The sequence below is a fragment of the Hevea brasiliensis genome, chromosome 15 (assembly GCF_030052815.1).
Source record: "Hevea brasiliensis isolate MT/VB/25A 57/8 chromosome 15, ASM3005281v1, whole genome shotgun sequence".
Classification (NCBI taxonomy): Eukaryota; Viridiplantae; Streptophyta; class Magnoliopsida; order Malpighiales; family Euphorbiaceae; genus Hevea; species Hevea brasiliensis.
Window position 1 is genome coordinate 49,688,563 of NC_079507.1, and position 23,815 is coordinate 49,712,377.

Sequence of the window (23,815 nt, forward strand, 5' to 3'; positions counted from 1 at the left end):
TCTTTCGAAAGGGCCATAACATAAAAAACTTAGATCTAACCTCTAATAAGAGGAGAATCTAAGCCTGTGCACATACTATGGTAATCAAAACACAACTAACTCCATTGTATTCTCAAAAAATGAGAGAGACGGGTAATAATATAGTCAAGCATCTATAGTGAGATATAAAATAATATCACAATCCTTTTAGTGAGTATAAATCACAATATAATTCGATTCAAAGTCAATTTCAATATCCAATAATTTTTATGCTCATCACAATCCAAATCATAAATTTGCATTTTTCCATGCAAATTGCCCATCACAATTCAAAACATGTTCTATCACAATTTTCTAAAACATAATTTATTAAATCCACAACAATGCTTAATACTTGTGAAAATACCATTTCACAAAGCCAAATTTATACATACTATAATAATTTCAATAATCATTGAATTAAATCCAATGCTTGTTAAACATAATACATAAGAAAAATATGTCATTTAACCATATGAAATATTCAGAACAAAATTAGTTAAAAACTAGTTGTGCACAAACCTCTGATAAATGCCTCTTGGCTCTGACTCAGTGTTCCTTATGCTTCCCAATATCCTTATCAACTGAAATACATAATTTAAAGTGTTTCAGTACTCAATGAATTTGTTTCTAACAATAAAATCCAATATTTAAATTTTCTTGATACTATTCCCTTCAATTCATTTCATTAGTCAACCTATAATGTTGACCCTTGATGCACTCTAAGTAAGTCAATTTCAATGTTACCAATATGTCACATTTTATAGCCCTTTAGTGTTGGTATATGTTACCAATTACATTTTCAAGTATATTGCATTTTATTGTAATTTATCAGATTTTGGTGTACTATTTTGACCTAGCCGGACGACCTAGTTCCCTCAGTTTTCAGGTTTCGGTCCAAACTACAAACTTGTAGGTCTATGTCTTATTGCACGTGGGGCAAAATTTCAGGTCATTCTGAGTTATGTAGACCAAGATATGGTCAATTTACCAATGTTGGACAGAATGCATCAAAATGGTAACTTTAGGTCATTTTTAGGTCACTTTTGATTCAGCCAGTTTTGGTACCTGAATTTGTGCAAGCTATTAGGCTTGGTTCTGGCCATTTCTGGGCTTTGGTGTCTTCATAAGAATTGTAGATCTATGTCTAAACTATTCATGATAAAAATTTCTGGTCAATTGGACCTGTTTTGAGTAAGTTATGGTCAAAATACTAACTACTGCCCAAATGGTCAATTTTCAGGCTTTTAACTAATCCTGATTTGGTTATTTATCAAGTCACCTTCTAGGCAGAATTTAGGTAAGCTTCCTCAATGAAAGTTGGCACATTTTGTGCTTAGTTTCATCTCCAATTGGTCTCATACCAATTGGAGTCACACACTTAAGGTTCTAAGCCAAAACATACACTGCCCTACTACACACTTCTCATCACTTACCAAACTACTTCCTTCATGCCAATTTTGACTTGTACCTTACCATTAACACATTTAACAACACATTTTGGTCATTTTTGATAGCTTGTAACCATTCTCAATGTGCACACTATAACACAGAATTTTCCAAAGTTCATTTACATTATTTAACAATATGAACATACCCCATTGACATACCCAATTCCAAACCATTATACACATATCCATGCTGCCATCAATAACAACATCTTAAACAACCATAAACAAGTAAAAATAAGCTACATATACTGAATTTCCATGGCTGCCAAAATTTACATCTCCATTAAAACATCAAACTTCAAAAATTCTTCCATAAATCAACTTCCCACAACTTTGGTTACACTTTTAATGAAACAAGAATTGAAAACACTCACTTACCACTATTGAAGTTCTTCAAAACCTTACCAAAACTTAACTTTCTTGCTCCTAGTATGCTGCCCAAGGTATGGAAGTCAAGTTTAATGAAGGGAGCTTAAGGTTTTTATGGCTAAATCATGGTGCATGGAGGTGTTTTCACTTTGGCCATTTGGCTGGTGCAAATTCTGGAGATTGAAGATGACTTATGCTGTCCATTTGGGATATTTTAATGTCCACTAACTTCACTTAGTGGAGTACTAAGTGTAGTTAAGATTCATTAATATAAAGTTTCACAATTTCCACTTTTTACCTCATTTCTTTTTCTATTTAAATTATGTACCACCATTTTAATTTTTCATGATATTTTCAAAGTATAATATTATTTATTTTTAATGGACATTTAGGTCAAAAGACAACTTGGGATGTCAAATGATCACAATACTCCTATTCGGGTTGCATTCTTGATTTTTCTGTAACACCGAGTTTTGTTATTTTCTCGATTTCTCGTTTTCTTTGTACTAATTAATTAATTTTTCTTTGATATTTCTAATGATATTTATACTTCAATAGATGTTTATTTAAGTCTTAAAAATATTTTCTAGGGTTCCTCGCTGTCCAGGGCTAGTCAGCGGTCCAGGGCTAGTCAACGGTCCACGCCGCGACTTCCCGGTGCGGTCACCCATCGCTATGGTTCTCGGCTCGTTTAACTTGGTTACATTTCATTGATATTATTTTTCTTTTATTTTTCTTGTATTTTTTTCTTGTATTTCATTATTTTATGTCTCCTCATCAATATTGAAGTGTAGTTCTAGGCATCCTAACTGTTCGGACAACACTGGTCACCGGAACAGTAGAACGCACTACCAAACATAGGGGTGTTATATATATATATATATATATATATATATATATATATATATATATATATATATATATATATATATATATATGGAAGTTGATCCCCTACATAGCTCTCTTAATTCTAACTTCTGTCAGCGAGATCAACTCGAGCCAGACTTTCTCTTAATAATCCAAATGCGAGGGTCAGCGGAATCAACTCAAAGCCGTACTCACCCCGACTTATCACAAAAAGGACTGGGCTCCAAGCGAGACTAGCTTAAGCCGATCTCTCCATCCTATCCATATCTAGTACCACACCTCACGCACGCCGATCTATCCATCCTATCCATATCCAGTACCACACCTCTCCTGTGAGAACTCAAAATTAAGACACAGGGGTATTTTGGTCATTTCACAGGGTGACATGTGGCATCATGAGATGGTGACACATGGCATTACACATAAGCTTGCCATATGTCTTTTAATCATGTAAGATGATCAAAGTCAAGATTAAATATAGGTTTGACACTTGGCACAATGTGATTGGGTCAATTAAACCTACGGCCAATTAAAAGGTGACATGTGGCAAGGGTTTTAAGTGGTGACCTAACTATATAAGGGAAAGGATGAAAAGAAAAAAATACAATATGCTATTTGCTTCATTGGTGCCGCCACCCATAGCTCCTCTTCCTTCTCTTCTTCTTCATCTCTCATCAATTCAAAGAGATTAGCCAACAATCTCTTGAATTAAAAATACTAGAAATCATTTATAGTGTCCTGTTTATATCTGTAATATTTCAAAAGGCAAAAGTTGATTTTCTAATTGATTAGAAAAGCTTTAGAAGCTGTTCAAGGGGCAGCCATTGGTGATCTTAGTGTGGACAAGCTAGAGGGAAAACATCTGGTGTCCTAGGCACATCCCAAAGGTGCCAAACACACTGCAGTGCATCAAAAAGGTTAGTGCACTTGTTCTTGATCTAATTTAGGGTTTTAATGAATTAATTTGGCTAATTCTAAAATCTTAAATAACAAATGTAGATCCAAAAATATATTAAAAGAGTTTTAATATGTTGTTTATGATTGAAATCAAATAGATAAAAATGAATCTTGCATGATGCATGTGACTCAAGGTAAAAAAATTTTGAATTCAATGATATAAACTTATGAAAAGGTCCCACTTGAAAATAGGGCAGTGACTGAACTTGCAGTCACTTCCCGGTTTGGTCATCCATCGCTGTGGCCTCGGCTCATTTAACCCATTATACTTTGCTTTCTTGATTTTTATTTTACCTTCATGTAATTATTATTAGTTTTTTAGTTGTGGCTTTTCTAGGTGACTTAAATATGGTTTTAAGCCCCTTGATTATCCAGACTGACACTGATCACTGGAACAGTGAAATGTATAGAACTAATAAATATAGGGGTGTTATACTTGGCCCCCCTGGGCCCTCCAAATGAGGCAAGACTCACATATTCAGACAATTCAGTTATAAGGTTTAAAACTAACATTTTTCAAAAACCATCCAAACTAACTTAAAAAAATTCTATGAAGTCGCCCTGCGATCCTTAACAATATTATAAGGCTATTGTAAAAGGAATCACAATTTTCTGACTACTCACAAATATTTTATGAATTTTATTCTAAACCTAGTATTAGGCAAAAATAAACAATTTGGAATTTAGATTTACCTATGCCAAATTTGACACCTGGAATGCATCCAAAACATCTGAAAATGCTAGGATCGACTATAATATTGATTATATTCCGGGATAAGCTGTCGGGCAGCTGGGTTTGATTGAAAACTAGATCCCGGGTGCCGGTGAGCTATCATTGATTCGATCGCACCTAAATAAAGTCCAAAATTTATCAATAATTATCATAAAATTATTTTTAATTTTTGAAAATTAAAAAGCCTAAAAATCTCAGCAAGTAATCAGGATCGTCCAATGACTGCCTTTTTCAAACGGTATCTGATCGGAGCGAGGTCGGTCCCATCTTAAAGGTTTCATCACGCTGAGTTTATCGATGGTCTCGGATTTTCGATTCGAAGGTCGGATCGCCAGAAAAGTGATTGGAAAGCTTGAAAAAACTTATTTTTCTCTCTACTCGTTTTGCGTGATTCTGGTGGTTGTCAGTGGTGAGACTGGTTGGAAAAGCTTCTTCAGATGGAGAGGAGTCGGTTGGGACTAGTGGGGTAGCCGATCACTGGTCGGAACAACCAAATTTTGGCCAACAATTTCTCTCTCTCTCTCTCTCTCTCTCTCTCTTTGTGTCACTGCCTTCTGGTGATCGTCTTGACATGGAGGGACCCATCGGTGTCTCACCGGCGATGCTGTTGGTCGACTGGAAGGGAGGACAAGAGTGAGAAAGTGAGGGAGAGAGAGTGACGTCGGGGAGAGAAGATGGGGGGGCGGGGAGGGATGTTGTGCAGTTTTGAAATTTTTTTTTTAACTTTTAATTATACTATTAGTCCCCAAACCTTTTAGGTTTATTCAACTAAGTCCAAAATGCAAATTTTGTGTATAATAATAATAATAATAATAATAATAATAATAATAATAATAATAATAATAATCAAATTAATAACCATTTAATCAAACTTTAAAACTAAGATTTATAATAATAAAATAATATATTTTGAAAATTGATTCAATATTAATTTATAAAACTAATCATTTCAATTAAAAATTTAGACTATTAAATAATTTCTAAAATATATTTAAAAATAACACTTAAAATATATAATATAAAACAATATTGAAACATTATATATAAAAATATAAAATTTATATTTTAAAAATTTGAATTATTACACACTCTCCACATGAAATCTCAAAAAACCAATTTAAACTTGGAGTACGCTAAAATTGACGACAAACGCGAACCATGCAAAACGCAATCCCATTTCCTTGACCGAGAGAGAGAATCACATTCACAGATGCCACGTGGCAGTATCCCAGTCTAAACGAATTTGGAAAATTTTTGTGTCACTTTCTTATTTTGGAGACTTAGACTTAAATATCAAAATCTAATTCCAATCCTTCTTTAGGAATCTTCTTAATGGCCATTCCATTTTTCCTAAATTTTCTATAAATTCTCTTTTCAAATTAGGCTGGTCCACATTCAAAGAATGCCAAATTACATAAAAATAATTTATTAAAGAATTCAAAAATTTTTAAACTAAATTTAATTATTGTAAAATAAATTTAATATAAATTTCATCTCATATAAAAATAAATTATATAATTATTAGATTAAATATTCATATTAAAATATATTTTTTAGATTATTAAGATATGTTAAATAAATTTTAAGGAGTGCAAAAACTGCATTAAATATATGTTTATATTTATTAGAAAATTTATTTTTTTAAGATTAAATTACTAATTTTTAAATAAATAAAAACTAAAATATACATATAATTAATAAAATTTAATTTAATAGTATTAGGATGGTGTTCAAAATTATAATTTATGGGTTCCAATCAAAAACAGCTTGTCGTTTTGGTATTGTTCCGGGAGACCTTAACTTGCGGAAATTGGTGACGCCCATAGCTACAAAGCAAACAGAGCATATAAAGGAGCGATAAAGCACCACCACCACCAACACCACCACTCCCACTTCACCGCTTCACTGCCACCGCTGTCAAACCCACTCGCCAATCAAAATCCCTAATTCCGATGGCGTCACTGAACATGCAATCTTCTTCTCAAAAGTCATCTTCACTCTTGACGCCGTCGTTCTTATCCTCTTCAGATTGTTCATCACTTTTGTCTTCTAGAGTATCTATGGTTTCAAATGATTCTCGCCCTAAAACTTTCGCCCTAAACAGCGTTGTAAGTTTATCATGGTTTCTTATAAACGCGCTTATACAATATGTACATGCTCTGTTTGGCTTGATGTTAGCTTGAGTTTGTTTTTTTTTTCTTCCCTTCTTTCTTCCACTCCTGATAAATTTAGATCATTTTATATGAACTTTAATTTCTTGTTGTTTCTGATAAATTTAGAATTTTTGGTTTTTGAGTTCTTGAGGGGAATTTTGTAGTGGTAATAGCTGTTAATCAAAGTGTGTATATCTTATTTGTTTATTTATTTTTGCCAGAGATGTGATATGGCTGAACCGATAAATGTTGAGAACGTTAGGAATGCAAAGCCTAATATTCCAATCCTTAATGAAAGGACTCTTCCCAAGTTTTTGGAATCTGAGGAGAATTCTGTTAACAAAAATAGTAGCAGGCTGAAATTGTTTTCTGGCTCAGCAAATCCTGCTCTTTCTCAGGTAAGCATTTTCTGCAGTGTTTACTGTGAGGATGTGAAAAACCTTCCAAGATAATGATTGATGTGCAAAATCCTAGCTTTGCTAAATTATTTGAGTTGCTCACATACCTTGGGAGTACTGACTCTTACTAGAATAGTTTATAATGTTGTTGAGTGATCAGTATCAAGATTTTGGTTGTGTAAATGCTTCAACTGCAATGATAAGTTCCAAGACAATTTCGCTTTGTAATTGAAATTTTGTTTAACGTGTGTTGATTTTAATCTATGGTGCGTAAAGCTGCTACTTTCCTATTCTATGTAGGTATGCATCTAATTAAAGTTTATTCTCCAAAAACATGTCAACAGTGTCTTGCGTGATATCTTTAGATCTTTTTCCTTTCCACTTTATTGGATAACCTGTTAAAAAAACATTTCATAAGTCATATGGTTTTCTCTATTATTTGCTTGTTAATGGTATGCCATTCATTCCCAGGAAATTGCTTGGTATATGGGCCTGGAACTGGGAAAGATCAACATAAAACGTTTTGCTGATGGTGAAATTTATGTTCAATTGCAAGAGAGTGTTAGAGGATGTGATGTATATTTACTACAGCCCACTTGCCCCCCAGCAAATGAGAATCTCACGGAGCTTTTGATCATGATAGATGCCTGTAGGAGAGCATCAGCCAAGAATATCACTGCTGTGATTCCCTATTTTGGATATGCCAGAGCTGATAGAAAGGCAAGTTTTATGGCTTGACATATTTGGAGATCATATGATACAGACATAAATGTGGAAATTTTGCGCATGTTTGGTTATGGAAACCGACTAAGTGTTGGTTTGTATTTAAATAATATTTATTGCCGTGATAAGCAACTACTTCAATCTATTTGTTTTTCTTTCTTTCTTCCTTTCATTTTTGAAAAGATACTACGTTTGAAGGTATCTTGCATATGGAAGCGAAACAATCAGTTTCAGGATGGGTTTAACACCATTTGTTCTTTACTCATTAGAGTTTTGAGGAATTTGATTGTATACAACAGTTTGTATGATAGCAATGTTTAGTATTTTGATTTTGTGTGGTATGGGAATAACAATAGTTATTAAAGGCACGCATCAGGCTCAAGGCTCACCAGGCTCGAATCCTAACACCTTCTGCGCCTAGGTGTGCACCTTTGTTCCAGGCACAAGGTTCTATAAAGGCATGCCTTCTTTATTTCCATTTTTAGTGAGCACTTGCATTAGCAAAAAGGATTACCACTTAAACTCAAACCAACAAACCCAATTCAAGATATATGCCAAAGAAAAAAAGAAAAGCGTCACATTTATTTGACTTATGGATTTTTTAAATTTTTTACTTTTGTGCCTTACCTCGCTCAGGCGTGCGCTTGTGCTTTGCGACTTGTTCCTAGACTCCATGACTCCTTGGCGCCTTAATGTGCCTTGAGCCTTTAATAACTATGGGAATAACCACACCTGTCCCCTTAAAAGCATATCGATTGATCATGATTTTTGGAGATACTAAAAGCATTATGTACTCTTTGTCATGTAGACTTTCTTTTAATTGCAGACTCAAGGTCGTGAATCTATTGCAGCCAAACTTGTTGCAAACCTTATTACAGAAGCAGGTGCAAATCGTGTTCTTGCTTGTGATATTCATTCTGGGCAGTCCATGGGTTACTTTGATATCCCTGTTGACCATCTGTACTGTCAGGTGATTGTTTTTTTTTTTAATTTGTTTATATTTTGACTATCATCCATGTTGCATTCACTGATACATTTACTATTGCTTCTGTTGGTACTGTAGCCTGTGATTCTTGATTATCTTGCAAGCAAGACAATTTCTTCTAATGATTTGGTAGTGGTTTCACCTGATGTTGGTGGAGTTGCAAGAGCTCGTGCTTTTGCTAAAAAATTATCTGATGCCCCTTTAGCTATTGTGGACAAAAGGCGTCAGGGACACAATGTTGCTGAGGTAACTGCTGTACAAAATCCTGACTGGCATTATCTCTTTCTCTATGTCCTGATTATTACTTTATAGTGCTACATCAGAAGTTGCAAGTTTATTACCGTAAAGTTTTAAATTCGTATATCACTTGAAAACATCTCTTGTTAATTTTATTTTTTATCCCTTATCCTTTGAATTTTAATCTTTATCTTTCCCTGATTTGTCTTATCTCATGGTTACTTGTTTCCCTCACAGACTCTTTCATTCTCCAAAAGCTCAAATATTACAAAGAATGTTTCATCTTATTAGAGATCATTTTCAGATAGACAAAAGGACATTCTTTTGATTGCCATTGTCAGTGGAACATAGTGCAATAAGGAGTTCTTGCCCATTAATGCTTAAAATTTTGTATTTTTCAGTTGCTTTTACACTTTGTTGCATGTCTCCTGGTGTATTACATACACGGGAAGTAGTCATCTTTGTTTAAGATAAAGTCTATGTACTAGCCCATAAATCTGCTAGAAACGGTATATGCTTATTCAAAGTGTAGGATTAACCATGAAAAGGGAATGATAGACTCCAAAGACCTTGGGAGTCATAAGATAGCTCTGGCCAAATAGATTTGCTCATTTTATATCCTCTATGTATGCACAATTAAGTTTGCTTCTGATGTGTGGTGTTTTTTGACTGAAAGTTGCAAAGATTTTCCACTATATTTTCCATTCCATGCATGTAACAATGTGGTGAATGCTAATTTGATCTAAATAGGTATTATAAACAACTGCACTGGTTTACTTGTTCTTCGGTTGAGAATAGGAAATGAAAGATTTGTTTTATAATCTTTCCTCTTATTCTTTGCACTTTTGGTTATGCTGTTAAACAACCTTAATAATATCCCCAATGTTGCAGGTGATGAACCTTATTGGTGATGTAAAAGGAAAGGTTGCAGTTATGGTGGATGACATGATTGACACAGCTGGTAGGCAATCTTTGTTATCAAACTCCAATCATAACCCTAATCCTAGCACATGAAAATTGAAGAGGTGAAAGACAAAAGGAAAAAGAATACTGAAATCATTTTGTTACTTTTTTGTATTAGTTTTGAAGAGAACTGATATTTCCATGAATAGGTATGTTGTAACTGTAATACTGTATGATAACTAACTAGGCTCTTCCATGTAGTTGCAACAAGTGAGGCAATCTAGAAGTAGGCAATAGGCATCAAATCTAGCCAATGAAAATTCCCATTGCCTGATTATATTTTTTAGAATGAAAAAGATAAAAATAAAAAATAAAAATAAAAAGCTGCTTAATAACTGACATCGATGGGCATTTGTGTCTGATTGAAAGACTTAAAATTAATAATGTGTTTAACCTTAAATTTGGTTATGCATTGTAGGGACAATTGCAAAAGGAGCAGCCCTTTTACACCAAGAAGGGGCCAGGGAAGTCTATGCATGCTGCACTCATGCTGTTTTTAGGTATTAATTTCATTTACAACATTTGAGTTAGCATTTTTGGTTTTTTACATAATCTATTTCAAGTTTTTCCATTTATATTTTTCAGCATCTCAGTTTACTTGTAGAATATTGAATCCCACACTATTAGAACTCTCACCATTTTGTCAGGGAATTCCTTGTTTTGGTTTTTAGATCGAAACATTAGCATATATGGTTGCTCAAACTTTACTAAGTCAAATGTTAAGGACAACTGTCGACTTCTTTTTCTTCTTCCCAAAAATATCTTCAATGAATATGCCAAATTTTAAGAAAGCTTCCAATCTTGTTAGAAGTTCTACATTTTTCCCTATAGCATGTCAATGTTTTAGAAAAATTGCCAAAGTTTTCATTGTATTGTTGTGAATATGAATCTTCTGGGGCCTCGGTTCACCTGTACATTGTTAGAAAGTAAAAATGTTGAGTTTTATTGCTTGCCTTGCTTAATGATATGGCAGTGAATGTACAAATGCGATATGTGATTATATTGTTTGTGAGTGTCTCATTCATATTATTTACTTTTTTTTTTTTCTTGGTAGCCCTCCTGCCATTGAGAGGTTGTCAAGTGGCCTGTTTCAAGAAGTGATCATTACAAACACAATTCCAGTGGCTGAGAAGAACTATTTCCCTCAGTTGACCATTCTTTCAGTAGCTAATCTGTTGGGCGAAACAATTTGGCGTGTTCATGATGATTGCTCAGTGAGTAGCATTTTTCAGTGAATAACTTAAAAATATCCAATGGCAATACAATTCAAATCGACTAAGCCTCATCCCAAACTAATCAAAGCTGGTTTCCTCCGTTCAACTCTGTTTATGGTCAAATTTCCTATCCAGCCATTGCTAGCCAATAAAGGTGAATCCTTCTAATTTTATTCATGGGTATTGCTGCGAAGGTGGCCAAGGCTTAGAATATAGGTTCAAAACTATACTAGGACAGGAAAATCAATACAATGGTTTAAGGGCTGCAACCTCATTCTTTATCCCTCCTCCTCCAACATAGCATTTTTATTTTCTTTAAGTATAGGCCTGATGATTATTCATCTACTTCTACATTGCATGTCAGGAATTGGTCCTTGGGTTGGCTTGCTCAATTACTGATGTTTCAGTTCCTTCTGTGGCAAAATGTTGTTTTTCTTCTACTTGAACCTCTCAACAATTTTGTTTTAGTAAAGTTATTAGTATGAGGTCACCTTGAGTTTAGTATAATTTATTTCGATTGCAGCAATTCATCGTCATCAATACCAATTTAGAAGGTGAAATTCCTCTCAACTCGACTCATTGCTCCCATCTCAGGACTATGCCTTTAACACAAAACAATCTTGTTGGCAAAATCCTTGCAGAGTTTGTTTCTTTAGCGATGCTTCAAGTGCTTGCACTTGGAGTAAACAGTCTGACAGGACTAAACCTCACTCAATTATTTGAAATGTACTTGCAAGAAAAAAAAAATGGAAGGAGTCATTCCATCGGTTACTGCAAATTTGCACCATCTGCAACACTTGGACCTTTCAAGAAATAATCTGAGTGGAACACTTTCAAATGGTGGATACTAACCAATTTCAGAATCTTGATGATCACTTTTAGTCTTTGGAGCAAAGGCTACAAGATCTTTCCAGAAAAATTAATGCATGAGAACTTTGGGATCAACCCTTAAAAGGTTATGCAAATGGAAAATCTGAGGAGAAAAAGAAGATGATAAACATGAACTTAATGTTTCAGGCAAAGAATTAGAACATAGAACAAGTATGGAACTTACTGAATCTCAATCTAGAGATGAAGATCCTGTAATCCAAATAGTTCCTGAATCGACTTCTAATGCTAATGACATTACAGGAATACTGCCAATTCTTGTGGTTAGAGAGATGGAAGGGTAGCGATAAAAACATATTTCAAAGGTCTCCATGGAATAATTCCATGAACCTTAATGTTATGAGAAGTTAAATCTTGCATATATTTGTCAAATATTGTATTCCTAATTAGAAACACAATCATAGGGATTGCATTCCTATTTAGTTAGAGACAAAGTGTGTGTGTGTATATAGATAGAAAATATGCAGAATTTATGCATAACATGGTATTAAAGCAGCGACGCCTAGCAATGGTATATCCAAGACCTGAAAGAATGGTGGTTTGAGTCCCAGTGAGCCATATGCTAATCAAGTCAGACTCAAGTGGATCCTTGAGCTAATTCAATAAGCTATATCCTGAAGGTAGAGCTAAGAGAAGTTAGAACCAAGTTAGATGAGCCACCCTATGCAATGGAAAGCAACAACTGAGACTACAAGCTCTTACGAGCTTGAATCGAACCTAGTTGCAATCTAGAGGGAGTGCGGGAATATAACTTGTAGGAACAAGATGCAATGTGTAAAAAAAATTAAAAGGCATGTAAGTGTTGGCAAACCAAACCAAGTCATTTTAGTGATAGAGAGCTCAGTTTAAGCCTAGTACAGCTCGTGGCCTTGCTGATTTGATGACGCATCTACTGGGCCTTGTGGTTTATGAATCCACCATGCTTCACTTAACATGGAATATGCGTTCAGTTTAATGGAACTAACCACAGGGGATGGACTAGAAAATTCCAAAAGTATTTTTGGATTTTAGTATAATATAGGATCGGTTGAACTAGCAATCCTATTTCTGTGGGGAAAAGGTTGATAACTGGTATTAGGTGTTGTCGGTTCATAAAACACAACTATACGGTCTGAATTTTCTTGGTTTGGAGGGGGTTACTAATATAATTGAATTTAATAATCCCCACAAAACAATTACTAAATACCAAGAAAGATTTGAAGAGATCAAATCTTTAATGTTGAAACATAATCCTGGATTGACAGGACCATATTTCATTTCAAACTTTATCAGTGGCTCGAACAAGTAATCAAGCATGCAAATTTACAAGAACAGTCAAAGAAGCAATTCTTAAGAAGCAGAAGGCTTAACCTAGAACCTAATCCAATTCATACCAGCCTATTTGCTAATCCAAATAGCAGAAATGACTTTAATTTCTCTAGCCGAGCACCATTATTATTAGCAGCACCTGCAACCAAAACTACTAATGCTTGTGAGTTAGAAATGGATCAAAAGAGAGCACTTGAAAACTGTTACAAACGTGGGGAGAGGTATTTTCTTGGGCACTAGTATTAGAACAAGCAATTGCTGACATTACAGACTTTTGAAGAGGAAACAAATTGTGGAGTTAACAGAGGAGGAAAATGAATTAGAATTCATTATAGGATAAGTGGAGACGTCCATGCATGCATTGAAAGCAAGTTCAAAATTTTTATGACCCAAGAAGGCTAATGTTAAAAAGATTTGCAAGTTTAAAGATTTCACGCTTAGTTCACATCAAATATCTAGAAGTTTAAATCGTGAAATATTGATTTAATACCAACTGGGTAAGAACTACATGAATGAAAGAACGAATCTGAAGCAAACGAATCAGGTGTCCAAATTGCAAATATCATACTAATACTGCCTTCTATGTCTAGATGTAGCAATGTCAAACCTTAAAATATTGATTTAATACCAACTGGGTAATAACCACATGAAAGAAAGAAGGAATCTAAAGCAAACGAATCAGGTGCCCAAATTGTAAATATCATACTAATGCTGCCTTATATGTCTAGATGTAGCAATATCACCACACTGACGCGTTTACAGTTATTCTTTTTTTAATATAGATAAAAATACAAATGGCTTAATAACGGGAATAAACGTCTATTTTATTAATAGAGTTCTTGTATCCATATAAGCCACTCACACACCCTTTCCACAATCGATGTGGGATATTGAAAGACAAGCTACTCACACACCCTTTCCACAACTGTGGGATCCTGAAGGACAAAGTGACTTTTACATTGATTGTTCTTCATCCTGTAATGATCCTATCCTACAAATGGATCAGATATTAAGTAAAGTTGACTACTGAAGTTGCAGGACATGGTTTTACTAACATCTGTGCCAACTAGAAAATGCTAAAAAAATAATAATAATTAACAATAAATGTGGTAAGTCAATTAACAGAGGAAATGTTGAGTTTTAACATTTGAATCAGCCTCCTTTAGTTTTTCTTGGGTGACTTGTTTTGCCCCTCTTAAAATTCAGAAATTCAGAGAAAAGTGCTAGGTATATTACACTTTAATTCACTTTTATTTCATTTTAAATACGGACATATACAAGTGATTGAATTGCTTTATGCATCAAAATAATTAGTCAATTCAATATTACAATCAAACCATTGATATTTTGAGTTCCATTTTGACCATAAAGTTTCACCTAAAAATCTTAATTTTTGGATCAATTTAAAATGCTAATAATGCATCAGAACTCAGAAGCTTAATTCTTTCTCATACAAATATCAGAATGAAATGTCTGATTCCAATTTGTGAGCATATATCAGTATGCAATTATTATTAGGCAGCATCTGTCATGTTCATGTCTTTAAAAAGCACATTAAGCAGATAAAAGTTCAACATCTTGCAATTTCATATCACATGATGGGCTGAGGAACATCAGGTTTTTCCCCCGAACTAGTATACTAATACTTTCATCAGAAGTTCACTTGCAATGAATCGACAAAGTTGAAACCTCACTCAAATCACCCAACGGATCATTTGAAATCTAATACAGGCAAAGGAAAAATAGAATCAAATGGTTTGAAAATAAACCAATTATACGTGCATAAATTCCATTATATCCCTCAAATGTTTCAGCATTTGAATAAGAAAACACACATCTATTGCTAATACCTTCCAAGCAGGCCCATACTACTTTAATCAAACTTGGCAGCCTACTTATTCAGAATATTCAGTGTTAAAGATGTGGCATGATTTACCTAAACTGAAAGCTCAGTACTATACAGATCCTAAACAAGTAAGAGAGTAAAGCATAACAAATACTTCCAACCTTGTTAAGAAGCAGCAGCTTTTATAGCCTTCTGCAACTCACTTTCCAAATCAGTAACCGGATTTGCAGGCTTCTTCAATTCTGTTTGCCCAATAGCTTCATCACTTTTTTTACTCTTCCACTGCCTAAACTCCCCCAACCTATCACTTGAAGCTGGCACCAAATTCTTCCCAACACCAGTACTCTCTCGTCGTAAATTCCTCGTCGAGACTCCTGATCTCATGTCCTCCAAAATCTGCTTCATGTCCCTATTTTCCTTTTCTATTATCTCCAAATCCCTTCTCATCCAAAAACACATTCCCTTCAACAACTCCAAATCACCCTTATTATTCTCGTTGCTCTTTTCTTTTGTTTCCTTCACCTCCTCAATCCTCTCCACCCCAATCTTATTGACAGTCAAATAAGGCATCTTTAGTCCCATATCACCTGGCAAATTCACACCCCACCTCAAATTCACCTTTAACCTTTTGCTTAACGGAACCACTGTCCTTGCCTTGACAGCAACTCCGCTCGTAAATCCACCTTTCTTTCTATCTCCCGACACCAAATGCCTGTCAGGCAAAAAGCCTATTCCTCCATTATGAGCATAAACCCCATCAATATCACTTGGGTTATCGTTTGCAAACCCTACTTTTTCTTTGCCAGTACATGGCTCCAATTTCACTTCCTGCCAACCCATTGACCCAGCTGGGTCTGGGACATATACATTTCCAAACTCCAAATTTGAAGATGAGCTAGAATCCAGATGGGATACATCCACCAAGTGGGTACCAGAATCAGAATCAGGGTTAGGGTCTGAAGAGGAAGCAGTGCTTTTGTGAAGAGAGAAATCGCCAAGTTGGGGCTTAAAGTGGAGGGAGAAAGTCGGGATAATGGCAATGGGGTTTGCAGTAGAGAGGGAGAAATGGGCAGAGAAAACCAAAGGCGAATTATGAGGAGAGCCAAAGAGGCCTAAACCTGACTTGAGAGATACAGAGATAGGAGAAAATGGAGTGGTGGTGGTGGTGGGTGGAGAGTAGGAGAGTTTGAGAGAAGGACCTGAAGGAAAATTGGTGGAAACAGAGAATTGGAGGTCTGAAAATGAATTTGTAGCAGTGGTGAAGATAGAAGTGAAAGGCTGATTGAATATTGAAATGGGTAATTTGGCTTTTAGGATAGGATTGCCATTGTTGTCATCATCTGGGAGATTGAGAGAGAGCTTCATTTCTCTCCAACTTTTTCTTTAACAGGTCAGGGAATTTTGGGTCAGTAAATTCCGATCATTGTTAGGATGGAGGAAGACGATTGATGAACGACAGGGCTCAGTACGTCCGGTGGCCGGAGAAAAGATCAGAAGAGAGAAGAAGAAATCCACCAAATTCCAATGTTGACAAAGCTACTGGCCGAGGAATGTTTTCCTCCATAGAGCAGGGGGAACATCATCCATCCAATCCATAAAATCTAGACCACAATATATATGCCATGGGAAAAATTATTAATTAATTTTTATTTTTTAAAAATTGCATAACTTAATTTTTTTAAATTTAATTTTGTTAATTAAATAGTTTTTGAAATTGCATAAATATAAAAATTTTCAAAATATCATTGGCTAAAAAGTAATATTTTTTCTTTAAAAAAAAAATTAAGCTTTTCGAAAAAAAGTATTTGATAAAAAACTTTATTTGGATAAGATTTTTTTTTTTGAAAAAACAATTTCTTTTCTTGTAATTTTTTAATTTTTTTTAAACATAATTAATTTTTATTATAATTTAAATTTGAAATATTATAATTTTAAAGATAATTTAAATACTACTAAAATATTTTTTTAATGGAAGGGATTCCTAAAATTGTATTTTAAAAATAACATTTTCATTAAAGTTTATATTTTTATTTTTTTCAAAAATAATTTAAAGAGAAAACCTTACTCAAATATAATTTTCCTTTAATTCTTTAATGTGTATATTCTGTAGAATTCTTAAATATTTCTTAAATTATTATTGCCCATTTTTTTTTTATAAATTTCATATATATATATATATATATTTCAACAATTCTTAAATCTATATTTACTTGGAATGGATCCTATATAAATGGGAAAAAATTTTGAAATGTTTTTTTAGGTTTAAAGTTAGGTCTAGCTTTGCCTTTTTCTATTGATTCAGAAGAAAAAAAATGGTTTGAGCAGATTGAACTGTTGATGAAGAAAGATAAATTTATGTTATTTCTTTTTTAATAGTAAAATAGTTCATCTAATTTCATATTTGAATGGATTGATCAGTTTATGAGTTATTTAATTGGATTGAATGAGTCATTCTCAATTCACATAAATTAAAAGTTTTATATGAAAATTAGACAAATTATTAATATAATTTTAATTACATTAAAGTTGAATCCACTAGTCCAATCCAATTTTCACAACAATATTATGTCCATATATGTATAAATAAAAATTCTCTGTTAAATTAAAATTTAAAATAATTATTATAATGAGGAAGGGAAACTTTTCCCTAAATGATGCAAAATCGCTTTGACAAGAAAATATAATAAGGGAATGATAAAAAAAAAAAACTTTTATACTAATTATTGACTTTAGTTAAACTTTTTAATTTTATTAATTTAATTATAAATTTTTCATAATAAATCTAATTAAAAGTAATGAATTCATCAATAATTGATAAATTATTTAAATTATTTAAAGATATCACACTTTTACGTCAATTCATATTTATATCTATAATTTATAATTTTGTGCAAAATATCTAAATCTTTATAATTTATCACAATAGTAGCCACAAGAATTAAATTGAATTTGAAAAGTTAACAATAAATTAAAATATATCACCCGAAGTTTTATTTGATAACAAAATAATCAATTAATTAAATTTTATATTTAAAAAGAAAATATATTTTATATTTATTTTTAATTAAAATTTTATACTAATAAATATTTTTATTAATTAAAATTAATATAATTATTTTTTAAATCACGCCAAATAAAGAGAAAAGAGCACCATTAAAATGATGTCTGATAAAAAAGAAAAGAAAAACAAAGGAAAAGAATTAATTTTAATGAGTTTTGATCGACACCAAATAAAAAAAGAATGCCATTAAAATGATGTAAAAGAAACAAACTTGGAAGTCTAAGACTTGTGCATCTCTGTGTATTCTGATTCTCAAAAAGAATTAAAAATGATAATTGTATTTTATTATTGCAAGCAAAATTAAGCTAATTTACTCAATAATTTTAGTATTATAATAGAGAGTTGTGAAAATTCTTGAATGGCTCTGGAAATCACAAAAAGAACTTTCTTTCCCCTTGAACAAGGATAAAGAATCTTATCTCTTATCTTCCATGTACTTGCATTATTATTTTTTTTTTAATCAGAAATGAATTTCATTCATGAATAAGAAAGAACATACCTATCCAAACTTATATGAGAAAGCAACTGGGCTGGAGGATTTGTTACCCATCCTGCCTTTAATGACAAAGTTCTAGCTGTATTTGCTACTCAGCCTGCACATCTATTAGAACATTTAGGACTAAACACAATACTTAATGAAGGATAAAGAGACAGATACATTCTAATATCATGAATTTTCGCTTCAAGAGCCCATGGAAGAGCCACTTGAGAAGAAGCAAGCTGAACAATCTAAAAGGAATCAGATTCAATAACACAAGGAGTATAACCCCTGGAAATAGCCAAGCATATTGCTTCTTTAACTGCTAAGCCTTCCGCAGCAAGAAGAGAAGAGCTTAAGAAAGATCTTGAACATCCATCCACTAGCTGACCCTGTGAGTTTCGAACAACAACTCTTAAACCAGCTGTGAAAGATTGGTAGTCAAAAGGGGCATCGACATTGAATTTTAGCACTCCATTAGCAGGGGGAGACCATATGTAAGAAGTAGGCCTTTGTGGAGGAAAAATAGCAGGCAAAGAATGCATTTGTAGAGCTTTTGTTGATTGCATCTCTTCAAGTTCATTCTGAGCCTTAGAAATAATCATATGAGGATTCGGTTCCACTCCTTGAAAGATAGCCTTATTCCTCGATTTCCAAATATGCCAACTTAGCAGGCATGCTAACTGAATTTCACTTTGATCTTATGGGAGACTAAAGGATATAGGTTCTACAACCACTCCCTAAAAGAGACAAAACTAGAAGAGCTTGGGTAGAAACCCAATCTAGAACCAAACCAAGATGCCCGAGCATGGTTACAAAAGAACAAGAGACACTCTAAGGATTCCACATTACAGTTGCACAAAGGACAAGCTGGAGAGGATGAACATCCTCTAATAACAAGATTCTCCTTAGTTACTAGAGAATTATGACATGCCCTCCAAATGAAGTTGCAAATCTTAGGTTGGATGGGAATATGCCAAATCTTACGCTAAAAAGCTGGAGTAGGAGCATAAGGGGTTGTTGGACATGATTGTTGGCCTTACCTAGCTTGAGCTAATTTGAGCTGATAATAGACAGATTTAATAGAAGCATTCCCACTTCTAGTTTAATGCCACACCCTTCCTATCTTCATTTGATGATCACCAAGAGAAATTTTGAGATTTCCCTGCATTCAAACGGTGAAAAATTAGCATATAGGATAGGAACATCCCACTGCCTTGTAGCATTATTAATTAAATATGCCACATAAAGGATAGGGCTATTAGTAGGACGTTGACTTCCTATTTTGAAGTTTGGAAGGGAGGGTACCCAAGGTTCATATCAAACATTAACAAAAGATAGTCTTGTAATGTGCCATCTTAACCCATCTTCAGAGCTGCTCGTCCCATTAGTAAACTTCTCCACCCCCAAGATGGTGAATAACCTTCTAAAGCTGTTAAGAAATTTGAGGAATGGAAATAAATACCCTTCATTATATGAGACCAAAGCAAATGAGGGAACTTAATCAATCTCCAAGCTCTATTTGCTAAAAAAGCATCATTAAATAGAGAAAGATCTTTAAAGCCCTTTACTCCAGTATAACTTTTTCCAAGATAACTAGTGGATGTTTGATTTATCAAAGGAGTTCCCTCCACCAAAACTTTGCTGCCAAATTATGAACATGTTTAATAAATCCTTTTGGCAATTTAAATGCTACCATGATATAATAAGGGAGAGCTTGTAAAACAGTTTTTATGAGAACTTCCTGACCTACTTGCGAAAGAAATTTGGATTTCCATCCTTGCAATTTGTGTAACACTCGATCTTTAATAAAATGAAGAGCTTGAGCTTTCGATTTGCCCCATGTAACTGGTAATCTAAGATACTTGGTCATTCCTCTTTTTCCATATATTCCAAGCAGATTCGAGATAGCTTATCTGACATGGCATGGGGTATTACTACTAAAGAGTAATTCTGACTTTACTTGGTTAATTCTCTGTCCTGACGTTGCACTACAATTATCACAAATTTGTTTGAATTGCAGTGCTTCTTCAATTGAAGCTTTCCAAAAAAAAAAAAAAGTATCATTTGCGAACAACAAATGGGATAAGGAGGGACAGTGTCTACTGATTCTATATCTGCTTAATTTGTTGCATGCCATTGCTTCCTCAAATAATTGAGAAAGCACGTCTGAAACCAGCAAGAAAAGGTATGAAGAAATGGGGTCTCCCTGCCTTAAATCGCGCTCTGGATAGAAAGGAAGTGAGCTCTCACCATTAATAACCACAGAGTATTCAACTGTTGCAATGCATTGATAGATCCAGTTCAACCATATATTGCAAAAACCCATCTTACGCATAATATCCACGAAGAAATCCTAGTTGACAGAGTCATAAGCCTTATGAATATCAATCTTTACAGCCATAGCCCCTATTTTGCCTTTACGCCGCTTACAAATCCCATGAAAAGCTTCAAGTGCACTGCAAATGTTATCATGATTACTGCACTGACGAACAAAAGCAGCTTGAAGTGGGGAGATAATTTCATCTAGCTAAGGTTTCAATCGATTTGCTAAGGTTTTAGAAATAACCTTATATGCAAAATTACATAGACTGATAGGACAAAAGTTGGAAAAGGATTCAAGAGATTGATTTTTGGGAATTAACACAATTTTGGTAGCGTTTAAATATCGAGGTAGAACTCCACTTCGAAAAAAACCTTGGACCAATTCTACCAATTCAGCTTTGATCACACTCCAATATTTCTGGTAAAAAACTCTTTGGACACCATCTGACCCTGGGGCTTTATAGGCTCCCATAGAGTAAACCACATTTTTAATCTCCTCCTCTGAAATGATCCACATAAAGCTTCGTTCATTGCAGCTGAAACCACTTGAGGAATCCCATTTATGACCTCAACATTAGATTCCCTATTTCCTTCTGAAAAAAGATTTCTAAAGAAATTGTATGCTTCCTGTTTTATAGAAAAGTCATCCTGCACCCATTCTCCTCTACTGTCTTTAATTTTAACAATTTGATTCCTTTGTCATCATTGAGATGTTGTGGCATGAAAGAAGCGGGAATTACTATCTCCAAACATTAACAAGTTTACTCTTACCTTCTGAAACTAAAAAATTTCCTCTAATTGCCATTGCTCTTTCAGTTGGTGTTGAATGTTATCTATCTCAGCTTGGGTAGCTTGATGCAATGGGGAAGAAATTAAGCTGTCAAGTTCCATAAATAACTCTTGGATTCTTCTTCAAGAATTACTAAAAGTTTGTCTACTCCACAACATAAGAGCATCCCTGCAAACATTCAATTTTCCCATAAAATCAAAAGAATTGGGGAGCCAAGCATTTTTAATTACCTCTTCACAATTTATGGAGGTTGGCCAGTGAAGATCAAAGTGAAAAGTTGAGTTGGCCTGTCTATGGATCTGGTGGAGGATAAGAATCAATGGCTGATGATCCGATGCTAAAAACTTTTCATGTATCAGTTGATTATGGGGGAAAAGGCATCGCCATTCAAGATTAATTAATGTTTTATCCAATCTTTCCATAATGCGAGTCGAACTAAATTACTTATTAGTCCAAGTGAATCTCTGCCGTCTGAAAGGAAGCTCTTCCAATACTGCATCAAACATAAAGTCATTATATCTTTGGGCAATGGATGGATTTACCCTTCTGGCATCCCACTTGTTAATCTAAGCATTACAAATGTTAAAATCCCCTATGATAAGCCAAGGGACCCCATGCTGTATGTCGAGATGCCTGAGACTATCAAGGAATGAAACATGTCCTCGCACATCTGGATCACCATACATAAAGGTAGCGTGCTAGGGGGTAGGTTGGGAAATGAAAACATCAATCCACCTCTTCGACCCCTACAAAACTTAAACCATAATACAATCCTTCCACCACAATGCAAGACCCCCATATAATCCTTCTGGATCAACATAAAAAGAGTGCTGAATCCATATCTAATTCTCCACTGTTCCAAAAAACTATTATGTTTCTTTGTCTCTGATAAAAACACCACCTTAGGCTTATTTCTTGATATAAGCTCCCTAAGAGCTTTCATTGTCAGGGGTTGCCCAAGCCCCTGATAATTCTAATAAAGAAGTGTCATGGCTTCTCGAGTGGTTTCTGGCTAGCCACCGGAGCCTCAGAATTTGTATCATTATTGCTTAGGCTGAGCTGCTGAAATCTAGAGTCATTTAATCCTCCCTGTGATTCCTTTACATCAACATTTGGTTGCACTTGCTGGCTTTGTCGAGCCAGTTCTTTAATCTTTCTTCTTTTAGGCTTAAGTAATTGCCTCTGTTTTATCTGTTCTAGGATTAAAAATAAAGCTTGCGAGTTGGGTTGGGCTTTCTAGACTAATATTTGAAATTTTACACCCAGGTAGAGCATCCAAAGTTAATAGAGGATTGCTTGGGGGAATATGGCTTTCTTTTCCCACAATTTGGGCCCAAGAAAAGTTAGAGAGTGTGACTAGATTGAGCCATCGGTTGGGTTTCGGGTTTGAGAAACAAAGTTCTTTATGCTTTTTTGTGAAAGGTGAGGTAATTAGGTTAATCTTACGTTTGGGCATTAAATCCTCTGGATAAGAAATTATTTCTACAGGTTTCTTTCCCAATTCCTTTTCCATCAAATGGAAAGATAAAATTGTTTCCTTCGATGTGCTTGTGGAGGATAAAGAGGGGATAGATGCATGTTGACTTGGGACAACTTGATGTGTGTCAGAGAAGGCTTGGTTGGTGATGGTGGAGGAGAAGGCTTGGTTGGTGATGTTGGAGGGTAGCTCGAGATGATTACTTGGACTAAGTGTTAAAGCTGATGAGACAAGAACTTTTTGTGGACTAGGAGAAAACATTTCAATGACTTCCTTTCTCGGAGCTTGTGAAACATGCTCCACCAGTGCCTTCTGTCACGGAGTAAGAAGCTTGCTCACCTCAAACTTACTTCAAACCGTGCGGCATTAGTCTTCCCCCAAGACTAAGTCAGCCTTCCCACACTCAAAGTCTATATAGATAGACTAATAAGGGTGACAAAAGGAAAAAATGGTGAGAGAGTGAGTGAAACACAAGGAACAAACTTGGCAAAGGGAAAGTAACTTTACTACTCAATAAAAATAGCTTTACAAGCCTAAGGCTTACAAGAGAGTAACAAAGTGGGCTAAATACACA

The 23,815-nt window shown here is 34.4% G+C and overlaps 2 protein-coding genes across 4 annotated transcripts; one reads left to right on the forward strand and one right to left on the reverse strand.

The window, feature by feature from the left end:
- The first annotated feature begins 6,152 nt into the window (after positions 1-6,152).
- LOC110638757 (ribose-phosphate pyrophosphokinase 1) lies at positions 6,153-11,558 on the forward strand. Its single transcript, XM_058135864.1, has 8 exons — positions 6,153-6,503; positions 6,770-6,946; positions 7,418-7,666; positions 8,496-8,639; positions 8,733-8,900; positions 9,783-9,852; positions 10,273-10,354; positions 10,909-11,558. Exons 1-8 carry the CDS (start codon positions 6,348-6,350, stop codon positions 11,087-11,089), a joined length of 1,227 nt encoding a protein of 408 aa, XP_057991847.1. The 5' UTR covers positions 6,153-6,347; the 3' UTR covers positions 11,090-11,558.
- Positions 11,559-13,929: 2,371 nt separating this feature from the next.
- Positions 13,930-16,711, reverse strand: LOC110669386 (uncharacterized). Of its 3 annotated transcripts, none has more exons than XM_021831038.2 (2): positions 15,272-16,711; positions 13,930-14,250 (listed from the first exon to the last, which is right to left on the reverse strand). In XM_021831038.2, the coding sequence occupies exon 1, from the start codon at positions 16,473-16,475 to the stop codon at positions 15,276-15,278; it is 1,200 nt and encodes a 399-aa protein (XP_021686730.2). In that variant the 5' UTR covers positions 16,476-16,711; the 3' UTR covers positions 13,930-14,250; positions 15,272-15,275. The 3 variants fall into 3 exon arrangements, with proteins under 3 accessions (XP_021686730.2, XP_021686728.2, XP_021686729.2); XM_021831036.2 differs by having other exon boundaries at positions 13,930-14,255; XM_021831037.2 differs by lacking the exon at positions 13,930-14,250 and adding an exon at positions 14,683-14,986.
- Positions 16,712-23,815: the final 7,104 nt, after the last annotated feature.

Excerpts from the sequence above, each read along its gene's own strand:
- LOC110669386 (XM_021831038.2), bottom strand. The coding sequence starts at position 16,475 with ATGAAGCTCTCTCTCAATCTCCCAGATGATGACAACAATGGCAATCCT.
- LOC110638757 (XM_058135864.1), top strand. The coding sequence starts at position 6,348 with ATGGCGTCACTGAACATGCAATCTTCTTCTCAAAAGTCATCTTCACTC. Across the intron at positions 7,667-8,495 it reads ATGCCAGAGCTGATAGAAAG|ACTCAAGGTCGTGAATCTAT; the intron begins GCAAGTTTTATG and ends TTTTAATTGCAG. Across the intron at positions 8,901-9,782 it reads AGGGACACAATGTTGCTGAG|GTGATGAACCTTATTGGTGA; the intron begins GTAACTGCTGTA and ends CCAATGTTGCAG.